At 39.3% G+C, this 22,949-nt stretch overlaps 1 protein-coding gene across 1 annotated transcript in view; it reads left to right on the top strand.

The window, feature by feature from the left end:
• The first annotated feature begins 4,169 nt into the window (after positions 1 to 4,169).
• FAM83C (family with sequence similarity 83 member C) overlaps positions 4,170 to 22,949 on the top strand; it is a 33,888-nt gene continuing 15,108 nt past the window's right edge. Inside the window, exon 1 of the mRNA XM_072414926.1 lies at positions 4,170 to 4,876. Within this exon, the coding sequence (XP_072271027.1) occupies positions 4,376 to 4,876 (501 nt within the window). The 5' untranslated portion in view covers positions 4,170 to 4,375. The remainder of the gene's footprint in view (positions 4,877 to 22,949) is intronic.

Here is a 22,949-nt window from a genome sequence, read left to right as displayed (position 1 = left end):
CTATTCTAATCAATGCCAACCTTCTTCTACATGCGAAGGTCTCTGAAATACACCCACTAGTAATCTCCGGTGTCTTTATCACTAATGGATTCTTCTCTTCTGCCCTGCTGGCCAAAGATGACACTTTCCAACAATTTATGTAATATTGGTGGCTGTATTAAGAACATCACAATGCCACCCACAAAGATGACCCAAATTATACTGGGAGACGGCCAAGGCTGTTCTGCCAGGAAATATAATCAGTCATAGTTCTACTCTGAAGCAGAAGACTCTAGCCAACTACATCACAGCTTGTGCAGAAACACGCTTAGCGTATAACACCTATAAAATTTCCTTGTCCTCTAAGGATCAAGACAGGTGACTAGAAGCCAAAAATAAGTTTGACATTTGGATCACTCAATAAGACAAGATGATCCATTCTTACCGGAACGTCGAACTATACCATTGTGGCAACAAGTCAGGCAGACCTTTAGCTAATCTGGCCAGGGGTTATCGAAAACCAACTCCTCTTGTGGCCATTGGAGGCTCATCTGGATTGATTCACCATTCCCCAAGAGACATAGTATCTACATTTGCATCCTATTATGAATGCTTTCACACCTCAATCGGCAGCGATCAAGCTGCGGGGAAAACTTTTCTCAACAAGGTAGTCTTGCCACATTTATCGTCAGACAATATAGAATATTTGAATTCAGAAATAACCTCTGAGGAGGTTGGGGCAATGTAAAGTGGTCCGCCAATGTTAAAGCTCCAGGACCGAATGGTTTTTCAAAAAATTTTACAAAATTCTTGTAGAGGAAATATCCTCACCCTTAGATACATTATATAATAACCTCTTCACTACCACTTCTTATCTCATGTTAGGCCGATTGGTGTGTATCAAGGTTCTCCCAAAAAACAAAAGGACCCCTTAAGCTACGTACACACTTCCAATTTTTATCGTTCAAAATGAACGACGAACGAACGATCGATTGGGCAAAAATCGTTCATAAAAAAAGTAACCAACGACGCCGACGAACGAGGAAAGTCGTTGGAAATGAACGACCGGACCAGCGGATCAGATTGGACGACGATCGTTGACCATCGTTCGTGTGTACGATCGTTCATTGATCGTCCATGGTCTGAGCATGCGTGATGAACGAACGTTCGTTCACTTCCTGACGTGCACGTCACTCCCTGTATCGCTCAAACGATCGAATCTATTGTGTGTACAATATCTACGAACGATCGTGTCGTTATCTGTATGTACAGGATCGGTGCTATACCATCGTTCGCAGATATCGTGCAGGATCGTTCGTCGTTCGTTTACCAACGATAATAATTGGAAGTGTGTACGTAGCTTTAGACCCTCAGCCAATCTCGCTTATCAATCAAGATGTGTTTTTATCTCAAAAAATTGGCAGATTGTGTGGCTCAACTGTTGCTGAAATTAGTGGGCCCAGCCCAGGCTGGCTTCCTGCTGGGTAGATCTACTTACAATATCAGAAAACTGCCAATGCAGCTGGAACATGCACGGTTGCAGTCCATCTACTCTTCTCGGCAGGTTCATATACATGATGCCGGGGTGCTCTTGTCTAGCTTCCTTTTACACATAAGGACAAGACAGGGTTGTCCCGTCACCTCTGTTGTTTAACTTAGCAATTGAGCCCCTTGCAAAGTCATTTATAGAGCCGGGTCTCTTAGAGGGACTCTCTATATGCCAAAAGACAGTGAAAACTGCACTTTTTGCAGATGATGTTATGCTGAAAAACCCACGGAGGAATCTTTCTGGATGGCTCCACCACATACAAATATTTGGGGCCTTTTCAGGTTTTTGGAATAATCAATCCAAGACCGAATTACTTTTTTACATAAAAACAACGCTGCTGGGTCACCCAGCTAGGGTTGAACTTAAACTTTACCAACCTGTTGATCGGTTGGGAATTATCTTCCCAGGTATCAGGAAGTACAATCGGGCGTGACTTATGTGCCATGCCAGAAATTGGTGGCATAACACTTCTAAATATACGCACACCACACTAGAGGCCCAAATGGTACGCCCATGATCATTACATAGGATATTACACTCTCCTCTGTTGACTACCACCCCCCCCCCCCTTCCCCCCGAACTATTAGTTATGTTATTTAGGGATACGCTCATAGAGTGGTGGGAAACCAAAAAACTGTATCAATTTTACCATTATATGTCCCTGGCACTACCCATTCAGATACCCCCATGTTTTTTTAAGGAAACCAACTCAAGGCATTTAAATTTTGGCCAGCAAGAGACATTACCTTGCTGACACACTTAATAGATAATAGAGACCAACTACTACCATTTCCGATTCTAGGGGGTTAAATATGCACTGCTAGCTCATCACCAACTTTACTATATGCAGTTAAAATGCACATTAATAACTCCCCTATCAAGGTATTTATCTATAGGCCTACGGCCACAGCCAATTTTTAGGGGACTCATTCTCTCATATGTCCATTGCAGATATCTACCCACTCCTTACCCACTCTTTTTTGAGACAAATTCAGGGCTTACTTTAAATACAAGTTAACAAGTCACTTGGTGGACCAATTTTTTAGACCTACCTTACCAAGACACCCTTGATTTATTGGAAAACAGCTGGGCCATTTTACAGAAATCTGTCGTGAGGTTTGGCGGGAGGTTCACTTCAAGATTGTACATAGAGCCTACTGTGCCTTTGATCTTAAAGTCAAATAATCCCAGGTATTCCACTACCACACAGCTTGTCCCAAATGTGGACTTCCCTCCAGTTCCCTAGAACATGCACTGAGCTCCTGGCCATGAATTTTAGCATTCTGGACATCAGATTTTTTGTCCCAAGTAACAAAGTTAGTACATGAGGCGGTCGCCCACACAGCTCAATTTCATTCTACAGTTATTTCCCCACTGTTCGAGGAGCTACTACAACAATCTTTACATAAGTTGATGATTATTAACAGGGCTGCCCATCACCCTGATACCCATACTTCCCATTTCTTTCAGATTTGGATGCCTTCTCTGCAATTCACGCTTGATCCTGCCGAATGGGCAGAGATCATGGACACTTTTCAACATACAACCTGGTATGATCTAAGGGCCCTAGGTACTGTATAGGGTTAACATGTATTTTTCAAACTATTTCCACCATCCTTCTCTGTTTACTACATGACACCATCTAGATCTGTGGTCACCAGCCTTTTTGGACCAGCGGACCACTAAATTTACTGGCTCCATACTGCGCATGTGCCAGGAGTCGGCTTTCACTCAAAGGGGAAGTGACTTTCCCCTTTTATTAAAAAAAAGTACATTTGTTTGTCAATCTTTCTTGAATTCAGCAGAAAATCCTCCATGAGCGTCTTTATCAAACTCTCTAGGATCTTTCCAACTATGGACATTAAACTTACTGGTCTGCAGGTACTTGGTAAAAATTTGGCTCCCTTTGTGTGTCAGCAAAGAATGTGAAGAAAAGGATGGGGATTAGAAGAATGATGTACTGGTCACAGCATATGATTGTTTAAATGTGTTAAAATGGAGAAAAACACTTTTATCAGTGAGCCTGGGTGATACAGCAAAAATGGAATGGATCTGGTCTAGGATTGAAAAGATTTACTAACAAATAGCAATTAACTTTTAACAAATCCATTTCAGGTTTGCTGGATCAAGGTTCACATTGCACTAAAAGCGCATGAAAAATAGCCTTCATTAAAATCCATGTAGCCTTTCACATCAGGCCCTTGTGTTACAGGACAGCACATTGTGTTTTTAAATGAAAGGATGTACCTTTTGAAGTAGTAATAAAATTATGCATTCATGTTCTCAATAAGATATCGACAATACTAAACAAAAACTTTATGAAGGTAAGTTGCACTGCCTAAAAAGTTGTGAAAACGTGAACCTATACATATATAGATACACACTGTATACATATATATATATATATATATATATATATATAATTTTTGTTTTCCTTTGATATATGGTAACTAAAGAAACCATTTGATTGATTCAACTTTGAATAGTCCAATAAAACAGCACTGTTTTGTTAGTAGAGCTTATCTGCAGCCTGCTGGAACAAGTTGAATAGTTACTGTTACAACAGGAGGGGTGAACAAAACTTAACAAACAGGTAGCTGGATGGGGGTAGGGCAATTTAAGGCTAGGCAGCTAAAAGATAGTTAACAGAGGCAGGAGGAAGTGCATTCCACAATACCAGGAAAGATCATGTGGAAACAAATTCATTCTGATACTCTCTAGTGACAGGTAAACTGAAAGCCATTGTGACTGCTGATCTCATATATAAAGCTTATCAGGAACAACCAGAAGGGAGAAACTGAAGCTGTGCACATTAGTTTTGGGACGTGTGCAATTTACCTTACAACAATGCTGAATCCGGAGGTGAGAAGAGGAGTTAGGTCCTTTGGCCAACTTAAAAGCAGAGTGGAAGAGCTAAAGAACCCTTGGAGGCAAAGTTCCCCTTTGGATCTTAGTTACAATGAGTCTGCCCGACTGGCAACAGACTCACTCGTGGAACAAGGAGAAAACGCATACTTCCAAGCACTCACAGAGGAGAAGGAATTGCCATTTCTCTCAAGTTTAGATATAGAATATATATGCAGGAATACAAATGCTAATAACAAATTCCAAGACACACTGTTGGACAAGGATGGTGATGGTGTCCCTGATAGCAGTCTTTCCGAGATGACATCTGGCACCTACTTCCCCTTAATGTCTGACATTGATGTGCCTGTGTTGGAGCTGGGCTGGCCTGAAATTCCCCTGCTCACACGAAGTAAAGGTACCGAAGTACAAGTTATCTTCCAAAAGCACAGAAACAATGACATCAAGGATCTCATACGATCTCTCATTAACAAAGCAAAAACGGTAAGTTTGGTATTAATGCCAATAGAAGATACTTATATAAAGCATTTAATACATATTACTGCATTCTGAATATTTTATACTCATTTTATATCTAGAGCAGGAGCATTGCTAGGTCAGTGCACATGCCACCGAGTTAGAAGGCTAGGGAATGCATAGACAACCCACAATGCACTCAGCATCCATATCAAGCTCTTAGTTTTCCTCTCTGAGGATTAAATAATTGACTTTGTATTACTTTCATGAGATCATTAATTTATTCTGCTGGTGTCACAGATATAAAAGGTTTGACGATCTCCGCATATGAGTCACAAACAACTGGAAAACACCAGAAGTTTAAATATAATTTGCTGAAGTTGGACATTACCTTACCATCTGCATACTGAAGTATTTTGTATAAACAAAAGCAGCATGAAAGTTCTTAGCATGCATATTCCCTGCATTGGCTGCTTCATTTCTCAGGAAGGGTTCTATCATGGTGACAACAGTAAATCAACTATCAATCCCTATTTAATGTACAGCACTGTGTAATATGTTGGCGCTATATAAATCTTGTTTATTATTTTTAATAATAATAATAATATTAATGTGTTTTGGAATGGCCATTTACAGCCCCCAATAAATGTCCACTAGCCAGTGCAGAAGCACAACTGGGAATCCTGAATCCTGTCATCCTGTAACAGGAAGTGTCTGAACAAGGAACTTCCTGCCAGGATAACTGGTTATTATTTTATTGAAAGCTGCAAAAAACAATAACAATGACTTTCATCAATATATTAAAGCTTTTGAGATTGTAGTCATTTGATTTTCATGTCCTTTAAAGGTCCCCTTAGGTGAATAATATGACCCTCCAAAGACAAATCGATTGTCACTGGGAATGTCAGACAGCCCCTCCTCCCACCACAGACCATTAACTTAAGCACTTGGACACATTCTTAGTTTCTATTTTTAGACTGGCTTTCTAAAGATTAAACAATTGCTCTTTGTGATAATGGTTTACTTTCAATAATGTACACAAAAATATGTAAAGAAAACTCCTCTATGTACATTTAGCAAAAGGCCACAGCCCTGATTATCAGAAAAACATAACAATTTTGGGACTTTTCAGGCCAAATTCAGTACCAGAATTTGTGCTGACAGCCAGTTTATATGTAGAACATAATAAATGTCTCCAATGGGGGAAGAGCAATACAAACGTTGACATAGGTTCGTAACGTTCTATATTAAATGTAAATAAGGCATGGTTGAGTTTGGGTCTTTTTAATACGTAACTGAAATATATATGGTTTTCCAAAACAAAATCTGTAACCTGTGACCTGTATATGAATAATTATATGATGTTACCAAAAACAGTAAAATGAGCAAGGTGTTGGCTGTGCCACGTGAATTTTGGTTGTAATCGCATTTGTCACAACTAGCCCTAAATAATGATGTAACTGCTGCTATATTTAACAGTTCATTTACACCCTGTCTGCCAGGATGGTGTTTGCCTCCTGCAATATAGAGGTACTGCAATAGATCTGACACATAACTGTTAGAAGTTTCTAGGTGTTAATGGTGTACATAGATACAGACATATTCTCAAACAACCCATTAATCAGACAGCCCTGTGTGTGTAAGAGGAAAAGGCCTGAATAGACTGCTAGACCTAAATCTTTGTTTTTCTGCAATCACCTATGGATCAAACCTAATGTCCAAAGGGTTTTATATCTGGGATATGTTTATTTTCTCCAGTGGTTGAACTTGATGGTTTTTTTCAACCTGACTTACTACCGTATGTAACTGTAACTATGACAGGTAAATTAACAAGGGCCTAAAATAGACAGCTTTTTTTTTAGAATGGGACATCAGCAAAACCAACAGACAATATTGAAAACAAGATCTAACCGTTCCCTTCCCTAGATGTCTAAATCTGAAGTCTAAATGAAACAAATGCGATTGATATATTTGAGGGGAAAATTCTCTGCAAATCGCATAATCATTTACACGGAATTGTGATCCCTATAGAGATTCGTTATTATATTTGTAAAGTAAATAAAATCCTAAGTTTATTTTCTTGTATTTAAAAAAATAAAAATACCAATTCTTGTCCAAATTCTCTCTCCTAGGGTTTAGTAAAAATTAAAGGATAAAGGGACTGGAAGGGTAAAACAGGCAAAAATGATAGTATAATGGACTCTCACGTCGTAGTGAAAATCTACTGTTGTACATTACACGAGATCAGTTCACTCAGTTCCTAGGTGTTAATGGTGTACATAGAGACAGACATATTCTCAAACAACCTATTAATCAGACAGCCCTGTGTGTGTCAGAGGAAAAGGCCTGAATAGACTGCTAGACCTAAATCTTTGTTTTTCTGCAATCACCTATGGATCAATTATGTCCATAGGGTTTTATATCTGAGATATGTTTATTTTCTCTAGTGGTTGAACTTCATGGACTTTTTTCAACCTGACTTACTATGTAACTGTAACTATGACAGGCAAAGTAACAAGGGCCTAAAATAGCTTTTTTTTGTTTAGAATGGGACCATCAGCAAAACCAACAGACAATATTTAAAATGAGATCTAACTGTTCTAACCGTTCCCTTCCCTATGACAACATTTCAAGCCAAATTCCAATAGAGATTTGTTGTTATATTTGTAAAGCAAATAAAATCCTAAGTGTATTTTCTTGTATTTATAAAATTAAAAATACCAATTCTTGTCCAAATTTTTCTCCTAGGGTATAGTAAAAATGAAAGGATAAAGGGAAAGGGACTGGAAGGGTAAAACAGGCAAAGAATGATGGTATAAGGGACTCTCACGTCGTAGTGAAAATCTACTGATGTACATTACACGAGATGTGGTAAGATTCACAGAAACTCCTCCAACATGCCTAGGTGGCATAATAATTAGACATAGCATCCCGGGAAGAGTGTATCAGTTCCTCCATCTCCGCTATGCGGTCAATTTGCCTCAACCATTCCAGTAGATTTTGCGCAGGGTACACAGGTGTACACTCCCCTGTTATTTTATGTATCGTATTTACCAGAAAGGCTGGATGTGTGGGCAGCTCCACCACATGAGGAAATGTGCCTTCCTCTGTCCCACAGCGCCAAAGCTTCTATCGCATTGGTGTCGTTATTTCTGTAAGGTGTGGGGTACTCTGTACCAACATGTACCAATTTTAAAATTATTTTCTTGTATATTCACATTTTGTGAGACTTTTACTGTTAGTCTGTTAATTTGCTTTCATTCCTCATCTGAAAACTTTAGGTTTAATCCGAATCCCATTGTTTGCAGAAACGGTCGTCAGTATTACCAAGGGGTGTTGATAATAATGTAGATTGATTGCAGCCAGGAAGATTCTAAAGGAAGCACCAATAAAAGGGTGAATGGGAATGCCTGGTTGTAAGTGTCTTTTTAAGAGCCATGGTGTCATGTTCAAAAGGGACGAGTATAAAATAGTTCCAATGAAATCCAATCCTTCAATTGAGAGTTGGTACATCAATCAACAAGATGACACACCCCATAATACTTTCTGATATCTGGTAGCCCAATACCACTTTCTTGTTTTGGAGCAGTCAAAATATGGAATGCAATCCTTGGTGATTATTGACCACAGAATATTGGTATGATCTTCATTAGGTATATTATTCTCAGCATAACATTAATTTTGATTGATTGATTGATTGATTGATTGATTGATTTATTAGTGGTTCTAAAGCAAGGACAAAAATTAAGGGCAAAAGTGCCTAGCACCTTTTTGTATAGTGAGATGTAAAGATAAAAGACCAGTACTCCGATCTTAGCTGAAGAATTGGGGTACATAGATAGAATTCCAGCTTGCATCAGGAGAGCGATGAGCCCAATGAGCTAGATTGAGAGCCTTAATAGTATTATCTCTTGATTCTCTACCTGGGATGAATCCTACTTGATCTAGATCCATTAATTGTGCGATAATGGGTAAGTTTCTGTTGGCTTGAATTTTTGCAAAAAATTTAAGATCTACATTTAACAATGATATGGGTCTGTAGTTACTACAACACGAGGCATCTTTACCCTCCTTGTGGATAACTGTAATATGGGCTTGCAGAAGTTCTGGTGGTGGCATTTTTCTTCTCCAAACAAGTTAATTGTGGAAAGGAAATATGAGGATAGCACTGAGGCAAAGGATTTTTAGTATTGAGTGGTCAGCCCATCAGGCTCAGGTCTTTACCCTGGTTTTAATTGTTTGAGAACTTGAGTAAATTTGAATATTGGTCTTTCTAATTTCTCAGAGGATTCTTCAGATATTCTGGTGTGGCCGTATCTATCTAGGAAGGTACGAATAGCCCGTGTTCTTTCATTTAGTTCCCCTTCTGTTTGCTGGGGTGGACTTATGTTGTATAATTGTGTATGGAAGGAGTGGAATTGATCGGCAATCTCTTCTAATTTTAAATGTAAACAGCCTGCTGAATCTCTAATCTGTGTTATTGTATTGCAGACGTTTTGCCTGTAATGCTCTTGCTAAATTTTTGCCACTTTAATTGTTATGTTGATAGATGAATTTTGGCGATAGGGCAAGGGAGCACCTAACCTGTGAGAAAAGGAGCTCATTTTACCTTTTTTTTAGCTCTGTCAGATCCTTCAGGGTTTTTTCAGCCTGGGAAGTTTATGTGCTAGTTCCAGATTATGTATATTGTTTAGGAGTGTGGAGATTTCATGTTGCCACGCTCTTTCAAATTTGGCTGTCCATTTTAGGAAAACATAATGATTACATTCTTATGTGCTGCCCATATCAGTGCTGGGTCAGTATCTGGGTTTACATTATTTACAAAATATTCTTCTAATTTTGCTTGAACATCATTCATCACCACCACATCTCCCAACAAGGAAGGGTTAAACCTCCAGAATTTCATTCTGGTTTCTCTTTCTGGGTGGTTGCGTGGTTGGATACGGTAATTGGTTCAATCAATGCTGTCACTAATGATTCAAGGAAGGATTCAGAAAAAAATAATCCAAACGTGAGTAGTGATAGTGGGGGTGGGATAAAAGTGTATAGTCTTTAGTATTTGATTATATGGATAAATATACACTATGTATCATGTATCATGAAAGAAGATAGTGATGCTTTGATGTTTCATAGGGCTTTAAAAGTTAAGGTGGCAGCACCTGTGGAGAAATCTAGAGAAGGGTTCAGAGGGACATTGAAGTCGCCTCCTAATATCAGCATTCCCTTGGAGAAGCCCTGTATTAGTCTTGTTATTTTTTGAAAAAATTGTGGGTTTTTCCTTTATTGGTGCTATATAAATTAGCCAGCATTACTGGTCTGTGATTCTTGATCTATTAATTGTTCTTCTAGCTGAAAATGGACTAGGTTGGGGAATATAATCGAAAAGAACTTTTTGATATTGGGCTGGTTGCACGAAACACTGTAGGGTATCTGATTAATGTGAGTTTTTGAATGCCCTTGTTGCAAAAATGAATAAAAACTATATAGGGCTTATGTTGGTGTACTATAGGCATCATCATAGATCTTTTTTCAGGTAAATTAACTCTCTTGGTATTAATGGATAGGAACTTCCAGGATTGTAAGCTGTTATTTGTATATCTACCCTGGTAGGGTCTGGCGAGAGAGTCCATCGTGCTTTTGGGATGATTAAAACTAGGAAGGGTAAAGTTGTTAGAAAGAATTTGCTGGGAAAGGGAAATCGGTGTATGAAGCACTACTGTAAAGATTATTTATTTTAGATCCACTCTGAGAACTTACGGAAAAAGGAATAGGTATAAAGAAAGTAACCCGGAGTGAGTGTAACTTTCCTTCACTCATTTGCCAAAGGTAAACCGGATGCAGTCAGTCAGGCAGGCACTGCCCAAATGTGTGGGGGTGAGCTAATGTGTGGGGGCATTAATATAATATTATTAGGGTCAAAACAAACATCCCCGAGAGAAAAAAAACAAAACTAGGAAAGAGACAAAAGGGGAAAGGAATGGGGGGGGGTAAAACCGAGTTGAGGTATGGGGTGACTATGATGTTAACAGCAATTGTGAGAAATCTGTTTGGTTTTATCTAATACCGGGAATTTAGGAGAACCATAGAACATAGTTATAGTCTGCCTGTCCCTAGAATATTTCAAACATGCAAGCATAGTATAACGGCAACTATTGTACAGATGTCGTTTGGCCCTCCTCTGTATAGTGAATCTCATTATGGTCAGGGAGCAATATTTTGTATTTATGTCAAGAAAATTTCGTCTTACAGAGGGTGGCAATCCTATGTTCCCTTTATCTTAATCTGTGACTATTCAAAATCAACAATTAGAACATATCCATGAAATCTCTAAACTAGAAAGGAAAGCATCAAACAATTAGAAATGTATGAAATTTGCGGTGCAAATTAAATATTGAATATTGGTTGACTATCCACTGCGCAGATAGTCATTGAAATGATATAGGATAATATACATCCCTCTCATTAACAGGAAGTACTCTGTAATATTAGCTAAGGTATATAAAAAGACAAGCCATTCAGTGGGAGGTATCGCCCCATATCGATTCTCATTACCAATTGTTTAATTTGTTAGTGATAAGGAGGGGAAAAAAAGGGGGTGGCTTTTTGGGAGTTGAGGAGAAATGGATATATTTTCCTATTATCGGCTTATACATTTTTTACAATATGAATCTTAGCTGATTTCAATGGTCCCTTGGCAAAACGTGTTACGTTTCCCAGCATGGTGACATTATCTCCCTCTACCCCTCCCAGGCCTACCATCCCAGCCCTGTCCGGCTTGTGCTCGGTGTTGTGGTCATCGTCCGCCATCGGAGGCCTTTGGCTCAGTATAGGGATCTCTGAAAATCAGTCCAGCAGATCTATTTCTGGTATTTGCAGGTGTTGCAGGAATAATGGTAGGTCAGCTGGAGTGCGAAGATGATAGGTTTGTCCATCTGTAGTGGCTGAGAGACAGAATGAGAATCTCCATCGATAGGGTATGAAACGTTACATTAATATTGTGATTAAAGGTTGAAGTGCTCTACGCTTTTGGAGAGTGATGGTAGAAAGGTCTTGGTATAATTAGATTTCAGCAGCATTATAGTAGATTTGGTCTTAAGCAGGTGCCTGTCTCAAAATTTTTCTTTTCAAAGGAAAGTTTAGTAGACAGCAAAAAACATCTCTGGACAGATATCCCTCTGTGGCAGAAGGTTGAAAAGCTATGTGTACTCTTTAAATTTCTATTGGTGATCCAGCTGGTCATTCTAAAAGATCATTAAATATTGATTGTGTTGCCATAAAAAAGTGGTCAAGCTCAACCGTTTCCAGTAATCCTCTGATGCAGATGTTTTTACGTCTGCCCCTATTGTCAAAGTCTTCTGAGTGGTGACGTACCGCGATAACCAGTAGTGAATGGTGAGCTGTGACTGTGCGTAAACCTTTAATATCTGCATCTCTGCTGGCACAGGCTTGTTCCACATTTGTAAATCTTGCAGCTACAGGGCGAATTTCTTCTTCAAGTCAAAGATTGCTGCTGTTAAAGCACTTTTATTGTCAGTGGCAAGGGTCTGGTGATCCATTCTTTACCGAAGTTGACATATAGGTAAACATAAGATCTACTAATGCAGAGGCAGGTGCAGATATATAAGGTTCCTCTACCTCTCGATCTTGATATGGTGATAAGCTAGAATTATCTTGTGAGAGAGGACAAAACTGGTCTGGTAAGTTGCATCCTGGTTCTGAGATTGATGACTTTTCAAAGAATTGTTGTCAATTCTCAAAGAGGCTGTCTGCAGACTAAAGAGGCGTGCTGCACTCTGTTTTTCGGCATTACTTTGCTCCTGGGACTCCTGGTCTCCCTGCAGTGTGCTTTGCTGTGCTCAGTATTGTGGGAGCTCTGTAAGTTTGCAGTCGCCATTTCCACCCGGAAGTCTCAACTTTTTTTTTTTGTTTTTTTTTTTTTTTAAATGCCTAAGCATTACCCAAATGAACCCAGAATACTACTACTTCTACTTTTACTACCCCTTCTAGAGCATGTACATAGTTAGGTTGAGAAAAATCCTTACATTTTCTTTTATCTTGTTCCTGTAGCGAGAAACAACTGTTGTTACTCCCTTTTGTCAACGTTTTAAAGGGCAGCTTTTGGGGTCCTAATTTTTTTTATGTTGACATGCAACCAGATCTACATCTCCCAAAAGCTTTTTCTCCACACAAAGTCTACTTGTTGGTAGACTTTGTCACTTTTTGTTGTTAAAAAAGAATTCAAGGTTCCATGTGGAGTGGGACACAGGGGATGGGGTTAGATTAATAGACATTTTCTGTACTTACAGTAGTATAAAAGAGATGTAACGTGGAAAACAGGCATATATTGCAGTTGCTCTAATTTTTGAAATACTTAACATAAATATATTGTATATTCAGCATATTTACAGAACTAATCAAAAGGAAGTCATTGAAAAACTCTGTTTGTATGATATCCTTTTATGCTGATGATCTGGACAATCATGTTAAAGGCTCCAGCAGTAGTCTGCCATCATGTGTCTATCCCATCTGCCCTGATACCTTTCTTCTATCACCTTTATATCTTGATGGAACCTCTCCCCTTGTTCCTCCCTGAAGTTGCCAAGGTTTTCTGTAAATTTTTGCAAATGGCTATGGAGATAGTGTACCTTTATGCTTGTAGTAGCACCCCAATTTTTAAAGTTTAAGAGCAAGTTTTGTACCAGTTGTTCATAATTTTGTGCTTTATGGTTACCCAAGAAGTTTTTGACATAGCTGTGCCAAGCAGATACTTCAGTATCAGTCATGTATTTTGTGAAATTTTAATCATTTATTAGTTTCCAAATCTGGGGTTCGTCTCCATCTTCACTGAAATATGGTAGGAGTGTCACCTCTCTTGTCCTATAAATTATTATTTTAACTTCCGGTCTCAGACAGTTCTTTTCTTTTAGCCTGGGTGCTAAAAGTTTAGATGCTTGTCTTGACAGACTTAGGTCACGTAATAAATCATTGAGCTCTTCTTGGGAGAACTGCTGGTTTGATGAAACACTTCCTTTATATTCACTTCCTCCATGTCTGATACAGAAATATCAGAGAGTGTACTGAACACTGGTATGGGAACATCAGAACATCAGCACCATGCAGCACCGGTCATCTTGCTGATTCCAAATCAGGGTACTCCCACTTGTGTTTCTTGTAAAGATTGAAACCTTTTACATTAACAATCATTATGATGATTTTTGGACTCTTGTCATACCATAATTACACCAAATTTGAAACTTTTCAGTTTTCCATTTTTCCACTGACGTAGACACTCTACATAAAATTTGCATACCAGATGAGCAGCCCAATACTTATCTTGGTCCCCCAGTTTAATACCAAAATATGCAAGATATGCTAGTTTCACAAATTCTGTAATGTTTCTTCTCTGTTTTTGCCGAGAATATTCACCACAATGTGGCAAAATACATTAGGGTCATTTAACCAACTTCTTGAAGAACTAAAATTTCTGTAAAAAAAGAAAATGTATGAATAAAAAAAAGGCAAATGAAAGTTTCATGAAAATAATGCTACTACATGCTTAATATATGAAATGCAAAACATTGGTGTAAATAAAGATTGATAATTATATGCTGTGTTTACATTTGTCGTTGGTAAAATCGTCTATTCCGATTCCTGTATCACAAGAACTAGAGCCAATACAATGAATCTGATGTCATTTCTAGATTCAGCATGTCTGATTTTCTTCTTTATAAAAAAAGCGCTAATGATTTTTTTTAACAAACCTAAACTCTGTATGCTCCTGAAACACCCTTCCCCTCACCTTCCTCACCTGCCTGCAACGCATCATTGTACCATCCATTGCCAAATTGATGGCTGTATTTTACTGCCGGGTTTGCAGCCTACATCACTATTGCTCTGGATTCTCCAGGCTGTAGCGTTGGATTCTGCAGTATCATCATTGTATTATAGCATTGTTACTAGTTTTGCATACACATTAGTGACTGGAAACATGGCAGCAATGCTTCCCAGGTGCAATGTAGAGATTGGGCTTTCAGGTTCTACCCTGTGTATTTTTTATATCATTAATATAACCCTTTACCTAAGCAAAACAAATGAGAGGACAGCGCCATTAATGAGATATTTAGTGGTTTCACACAGGACAAGGGATGTATTTCAAATGCTCACATCAACCTAAAATTATTGCTGGGGTTTTTCAAATAGTAAAGGGTAGAAATGGTAACACAGACTGGGTCTGGCAGATCTTCGATTGAATAAGTGGATCAGATTGCAACAATCACAAAAGCAGACCGGAAATAAGCACATATTATCACTGAAAATAGTGCAGAACCAAGATCTTTAAAGCACAGCAAAAATACTAAAGTTCCCATTTATTCACAAAATATTATTAGGTGGACCAGTAAATATAAATATGAACAAAAATGAAATGTCATAATGGTTCCTTAGTAAGGCGATAGTGACTCTTTAAGCTATCTGTTATAAAGTTTATCAAGTAAAAGTGTATGATAAGTACATTGTGTTTTTTACTTAACACAAATGTGTATTATTCATTTGGTAATCACGGACAATTTATCTTCTTCAAGAAACAACCAGACAACTTCTAGTGATTGACAATGTAAATAGGGTTTTACACAGTTTAACCCAAAGTCTCCTAACATCAAGCCATATTGTGAAAAACAAGTTTAAATACTTCAGCGTCCCTACATTCTAAACTGTCTTCTGGGAAATGTGGGAGACTTCGCATGTGGCCTTGAATAAGAGAACTGTGTAATTACCGTAGATCTATTTAATATGTTATAATTACACATGGAAAAAAATTGGAGGGGTTTCCCTGTGCTTACCTACCAATGCACACTACTGGCACCCTGTAAATAGTGCAGTTTTAAATAGAAACTTGGTCAAAACCTGCTTTGCTGACGAAAGATAAAAATGAAATAACTGATGTTTGATCACCTTGTTTTAATATAGCTATATCTAGTTCTTAAATAAATATAAACCTTGCATGAGGATTTGCCCTGTTTGCACAACATGATTAGATTATAAAGGCAATAATAAACCATGTGAAAGTATTATAATAACATCCTGCTTCTGTGACTCAATATTTTCTGTATGCTGAAACCAATAATTTCCCAGCAGGTAGCTGAATCATTCATCTGTACATATTACGCAAGAACACTTACCAGTCCAGTTTCTGATGTTTTTGACCCAGCAAGGAGCAGTTGTGTTTTGACTTTTTGGAAGGCCAACCTTTTTTTATTTGTTTTGCAAAGGGTTGACAATAGTTCCTTCACAGAAAGTAACAGGAAATCTGTGTAAATAAGGAACATTGCTTTATTCATTTCCTTCTTCCATCATCATCATTAATGTTTGCTGACAGCTTTTCAATTTCAGTCTTGATGACAGTGATGAGAGTAGAATTTGAGTTAAAGTTTGCAATACATCACTCACAGAAGCTTTAAGCCATGGGTATCTTCGAGGACCAGCCTATATGAAAATCCTGGCCTGCATGTGGACCTTAGGGACAGCAGTTAGATACCCAATGTCTACAGGAGCAATAACATTTTTGCTATTTTTGTTGAGAAATGTAACTACTTGTTGCACAATACCTAATTAGATTGCACCGCTGAATATAGTGTGATACAAATAAGTTAATGCCATAAGTTAATGCCATTAAAGCGCTGAGTAGAGATGAGATTTAATTACATATGTACTGTATGTCTATGCTTACACTATATTGATATGTATCATACACTTTATTTCTGATGGAATTTAAATAAAGCCATAGCCTTTATTTGTTTTAAGAGGAGCAAGTTTGACCTGAGATAAATGGACACTCAAAAAGATAAGTTAAGCTGCGTACACACCTGCAATTTTTCTCGTTGGAAAGGATCTTTCACGATCCTTTCCAACGAGAAAAGACTGCACGATGCATGAACGATGCTGTACATACAGCACCGTTCATGCTCTATGGAGAGGGAAGGGGGAGAGCGACGGAGCGGCACCCTGCTGCGCGCTCTCCCCTTCCCTTTCATTAGGATCGGTCGTCGTCCATCGTCCATGGATCCGCCAGGACGGTCGTCGGACGATGGACGACGACCGACTGTACACACAGCAGATTTTCGCCCGATAATTGGCCGATACCGATTATCGGGCGAGAAAAATTTGCCGTGTGTACGCAGCTTTAGGTTCAGACTGGCAATGAGGTTGCAATGTGGTTACAGCTCCCGTATGCCAGAGAACCTAAATTGTTTGTATACACAGTTTTTTTTGTTTTAGAATATGGTAGGGGTAAAACTGCTATTCTTGCACTGCACTTTTTCTGCTGAACATTTTTCAACCCTTGTAAGTTTAGGACCACCATGGTTGTGTAAGTCTAACTCAGTAATTGATTGGCAATCCGGGCAGATTGTCAGATGGGGGAATGCATGTGTTGAGACTTTCTTAGCAAACTCATTGCCTCTCTGTGTTGACAGGTTCACTGAGGATATTCATGCAGATGCCCCACCTTTTAGCTTCCCTGAAGCAAGATCTTTTTCAGCTTCTATTCCTAAATCGATCCACTCCAGTAAAACTCTTTGCATAGCTCCAGCTAAAACCCTCCAGCCACTGCACCCTCCTGACAAGCCCTGGTCCCATGTCCTGCCAAATTTAATGTGGGCTTCTGGGTGTCAGACAAAGGTTCAAAGTGATAATACTGAAAAATTTTGGGTGGAGGGTCTGGAGGCCCCTCCTCAGGAGGGGGGTAATGTTAGGAGATGCTTATCTGTCCGGCAATCCTGTGCTGTGTGTCATTGTAATATCATACACTGTTTATTCTGTCCAGCAATGTCAATTGTAGCAGCAAGAAGAACTAAGAAATAGCAGCAGCCCCTGCTTCTCTTTAGTCGTGCAGCTTGATGTATTTTTTTTAGGCATCCCTAGCACACACTCTGAGGCTGTCCACAGCTGAAGGAGATTTTGGGGGCATGACTCCATCATGCACAGTCATTGGCTGCTGAAACGTTATAGCTCTTATGCTCCCAGTTACCAGTGTCTGTTGTAGCGTTAAGATAGGCTGACTTGCTGCTGGTGGTTTTTGTCTGATGTACTGTTGCTGACCTTGCCTGTTTCTGACCCTGTGAGTTTTTGCTGCCTGGACCGACCTTTTGACTGTGACCCTGACTCTGCTTTTGTCTTGCCCTTGTGTACCTTGTCTGATGGACGGATTACCTGTGAATGACCTCTTGCTCTGTATTCTGGACTTGCTACTGTTGGAATCTTGGTACTGCTTATCTGTGGGCTCCTTGTCCTCTGCCAGCCCTTCCCCAGACAGTATCCCTTGCCTGGGTCCAAATCCTGGAGGCAACCGTGTGCTGGGAAACATATCCAGTCTCCATAGACTTAGCAGGGTCTTGCTATAGGTGAAGAGTGTGGCATTGATTTGGTGGACTGGTGTCTGACGAGTACTATGCTGGGCCAGAGCCTTACACCAGGTTTAGCATTTTTGTTATCAATAAATGTATAAAATGACCACTATAAATTTGTAAATGATGTCCAGATTACTACCTAATTATTCAAAATTATAATGGCTTTATTGTATTGCCATCCTTTGTTGCATCCTTGCAGACACTTCATGTCCATATGCACATGCTTCATCCATAGCGTGACATTTCTCTAAAAATAGTTCATGTTGCCTGAAAGTTTTTTATGTGTATGACCAGCTTTAGAGCTCTGCTCCTATATCTATAAAATGGTTTATTCAATATCATGTCTTGATACTTTTACCACTACTTAATTGGGACAATTGATTTTCTACAAAGTCCGTTAGTAACTAGTTTGTTTTATGATCACATGAATTGACCATATGCTATCATACAGTACAAACCTGAATTTTTTTACAACCTGCCAAAATCCTAAATTGGGAAAAGAAGGAAAAATATGTTTAGAAAAAGGGAAAGGGCAGAAGACTAGTTTTTTGTATTGCCTGTATCCTCCCTGCAGGTAATACTTTCTTGAGTTATCACACCTATCTGCACTGTGTGGAGTGCAATCTTGGCAGATCCAATAGCATAGGATCTTTGCAATGCAGATATATTTGGAAACTTGTGGGGCACAAGTTCAAGGCATAAGCTTGTTTTTATAATGTAAAATGCAGCAGTGACAATAAGTTAACGGGTTGCTAAACGGAGATCACACAGCTGCTTAATTTCATGCATGACAAATGCTTATAGTAATACAGGAAATTAAAATGATTCATTATCAAAATCTACATTTTTATATGGTCCCTGTATGATGGGAGGCTTGAAACTTTTTAATCAGTTGAATTCAACAAACAACATGCTCCAACAAAGCTCTGCCTTACTTTCAAATAACTGGTTTAACTGGTATTTTACGTAAAGCAGATGCATTTTTTAATTTGAACATTTATCTGTTTGCTGTCAATCCCTTGCAAAAAATAAATTAAAAGGGTAAGCAAATAAATTCTGCAAAGAAAAAAAGCATCACTAACAGGAATGCCCTTACTTTGTGCCCTTACTTTTTTCGGGAATGGACGATCCCCCCCCCCCCCACAGGGTCAGGAGAAGGACTTCGCTCGGGGGGGCTGCACCAGCCAGAGCTGCGGTCCACCAAAGAATCTATTGCAAAATAGGAGTGGGCACACCTGGCTCCCGTATGAAATTGCAGGTTCAGGACGGTGAGCGGGTTGTCCCTCTAAGCAGTTTCTTCCCCTTTGAGTGACACATGGGCAGGGGTGTAGTGGGATGGGCACGTTCCGGGCCCCCTCTCCTTTTTTACAACTACACCCCTGATCACTAAATCATTTCCCAAGGTCAGTTAGTGAGAAACTAATAAAATATGTAAAAATAGTAACAATGTAGGTACCTATAGTATCCAATCAAATTATTTTTCATGTTAAAAATTAAACCTAATTGTTTTGCCTTTTTTTTATAACATTCTTTATTTTCAATGTTTGTATATTAAAAAACATTACAAACAAACATGGGGAACAATATTTCAACAAGAGTTTTATTAACAATATGTACATGTACAACTGTGTAGGTGTTATATCTTGTAAATGATTGCTTTTAAAAGTAATACTCTTACTCAAAATATTTCATACATGATACAGCACAATAATCATTCTAATCAAAATTCTCCACAAAATTTAGGCTGAATCTGCACGGACGTTTTCCCCAGCATTTAACCTGAGGCTTTAAAAGCACATGTTTGAAATTCCCATGCATTTCAATGGGCTAATCTACACCAGGAAGTTTCCTTGAGGCATGTTTTTGAGTGTTATAGATAACGTTCCTTGCAACATTTTAAAATGCGAAGCCTTAATGTTAAAGTAATTTATTAAATATGTGTGCTTTGTGTAATTTTGTCAACTTTTTTTTCAGGTTATCCCACAATAAAAGGATAATTCCCATGGCTGCCTTCATGACATGAGCACAGCCGTGGGACTCCTGACAGCGTTTGATCCCCGGGCACTTAGGGGGTAAATGAGGACAAGTCTCCCCATTCACCTCTAGTGCTGAATGGCCGAGGAAAGGGAATCCCCTGATGATGCTTGAGCTGTCATTAGGGTTTCTTTTTCCTCAGCCAATCACAGAGCGGAGCAATCAGCAGAGCTCTGTTATGCTGACAGCTTCGCTTTCATGATCGCTCCTGCAGCCCTAGGGGAACTGTGGCATGTGTTCTTGAATGGAGAACACATGCCACAGCTCTGCCCAGGCTGCAGGGGCAATCAAGAAAACAAAGCTATCAGCAGAGCAGAGCACCCGTCTGTGATTGAGCTGCCATCAGGGCTTCTCTTTTCTCAGCCAATCAGTACTGGACTTAGTGCTGAATGGCTGAGGAAAGGGAAATCCTGATGACGGCTCAAGCGTCATCAGGATTTTCCTTTCCTCAGCCAATCATGGAGCACTGAAAGTGCCTGGGGATCCCCCGCTGTCAGGAGTCCCACAGCTACATTTATGTCATGAATGCTGCCGCAGCCAATTGTAGAATAACCTGTAAACAAAAAAAAGTTACAGAAAACACACACATTTAATAAATTACTTAAACATTAAAGTGTGGTCTTAATTTTTTAAACATATTTTTAACCCTTTGAGGGAATGAGTAATATGTTTTATTTACCCCTGTACTCATTCCCTGAAAGGGTTAAAAAAAACTTTTATAAACACATGTAAAATGCCGTCAAATCGTGGTAAAACGCGTCATAGGCGTTTATAAAAAGTTGTTTAGTAAAAGTGTATATATAGTAAGTGTGTGTGTGTGTGTGTGTGTGTATATATATATATATATATATATATATATATATATATATATATATTATGGCTTTAATATTTTTCTCATAGAATGATCTCCTACATTTGGCTTTCACTTTGTTGATATATAAGGGTGCTAAACAGCTCCTCATGAAGTCTAATTCCTGTCCTTCCTTTAGCATAGGCTCACATTTATGTTTCTTCTTATTCCTGTATTTGAGGTAGTAATTTCAAAATTACCTGCTGTCTAACTCTTTTAAGCTGATCCCTGTGCTCTTGGAAGTGTCCTTTCATGACTGCCTTATGTGCCTCCCATACTAGCATAGGGCTGCTCCCGGGGGTGTGGTTTAATGCAAAACAATGGCCGAGTTCTGCAGTGATCTCTTTTATCACTACCTGATCTTGGATAAGGGAATCGTTCAATATCCAGTTCCAAAATTTAGGGAGCTCACAAGAGAGTTAAGCTGCGTACACACTTCCAATTTTTGTCGTTGGAAAGGATCTTTCAGGATCCTTTCCAACGACAAGGGAGTGCACGATGCATGAACGGTGCTGTACATACAGCACCGTTCATGCTCTATGGAGAGGGGAGGGGGAGAGCGACGGAGCGGCACCCTGCTGCGCGCTCTCCCCTTCCCTTTCATTAGGATCGGCTGTCGTCCATCGTCCGTGGATCCGGCAGGTCGGTCGTCCGGACGATGGACGACACCGACTGTACACACGCCAGATTTTCGCCCGATAATTGGCCGATGCCGATTATCGGGCGATAAAAATCTGACGTGTGTACGTAGCTGCATAGTCAGCGGGGCATGGTTAGATAGGAATGTCTCCCCAATGGAGCAGCCTTTAATACGGTGTAGGTTAGTTTTGCAGACCCAAAAGTGGTCAATTCGGGAGTATGTCCAGTGTGGGTGGGAGAAAAAAGTGTAGTCCCTCATCTGTTGGCCTCCTCTATAATCTATAGTCTATAATAAGGATATACTGTGTGCACTATATAACCAGACCTAAATACTAATAATGCCTTACTAAAATTTAGAAAAGGATTATTGAATTAAATGGTATTATTATTAAAATCACTAGTGGTGGTAGAAGCTATGCAGGTAGAGCAGTGATGCCCAACCTTTTTTCATCTGGGGGCTGTTGACATTAGAAAAAAACTTGCAAGATGAAAAGTCAAGAACTTCTGCACTCATTTGATGCTTATTTTGTTAATTCAACATTTTATTATTGAAAGATAGCTTTAGTTTTTTTTATCATACAGTGCTAGCCAGTCATATATTGCTCTCTGCACAATATTCCTGTACCAAAGAGCAGAAACTACACCATACACACTTATCCTACATTTCACTATACCTACAGCACTATACCTAGGCGGACATTTATATATGACAGGGTATCATGGTATGGTAGGAGTGATGAAGCTTTGGTGGGGGAGGGGGGGGGGGTGGCCACAAGGCTCCCCCACTTATCCTACATTTCAGTTTCTCTACTGTTAAAGAGAAATTGGGGTTCACAAAAGGTAAGTGGCCAGCTATGTGTGACAGGGTAGTACAGTATAACAGGTATAGTTTTTTTTTTATCTTGTTATGGTGCCGTATTGATGTATTGTTGGGGAAGTTAGCCACAAGTTAGACAGCTGCATGAACAGACACAGCTCTCATACTGCTGCTGCTGGGATTATCTCACAGTACAAGGTGGGCGGGGAGTAGCCACAGCTGATTGGTGACATCATTAGTACACGCCCACTCTCAAGAAACTAACACTCAGAAAGCTTGCTCAGAAAGCTCCCTCCTAGTAGCAGGATCTCATAGAGAAACATAGGAGATGCGCGCCCCATCCGCGGCAAGACAACG

The sequence above is a fragment of the Pyxicephalus adspersus genome, chromosome 6, assembly GCF_032062135.1.
Source record: "Pyxicephalus adspersus chromosome 6, UCB_Pads_2.0, whole genome shotgun sequence".
NCBI classification, from domain to species: domain Eukaryota; kingdom Metazoa; phylum Chordata; class Amphibia; order Anura; family Pyxicephalidae; genus Pyxicephalus; species Pyxicephalus adspersus.
The sequence above is the reverse complement of the archived record's forward strand: the minus strand, read 5'-3'. Positions and strand labels throughout refer to the sequence as shown.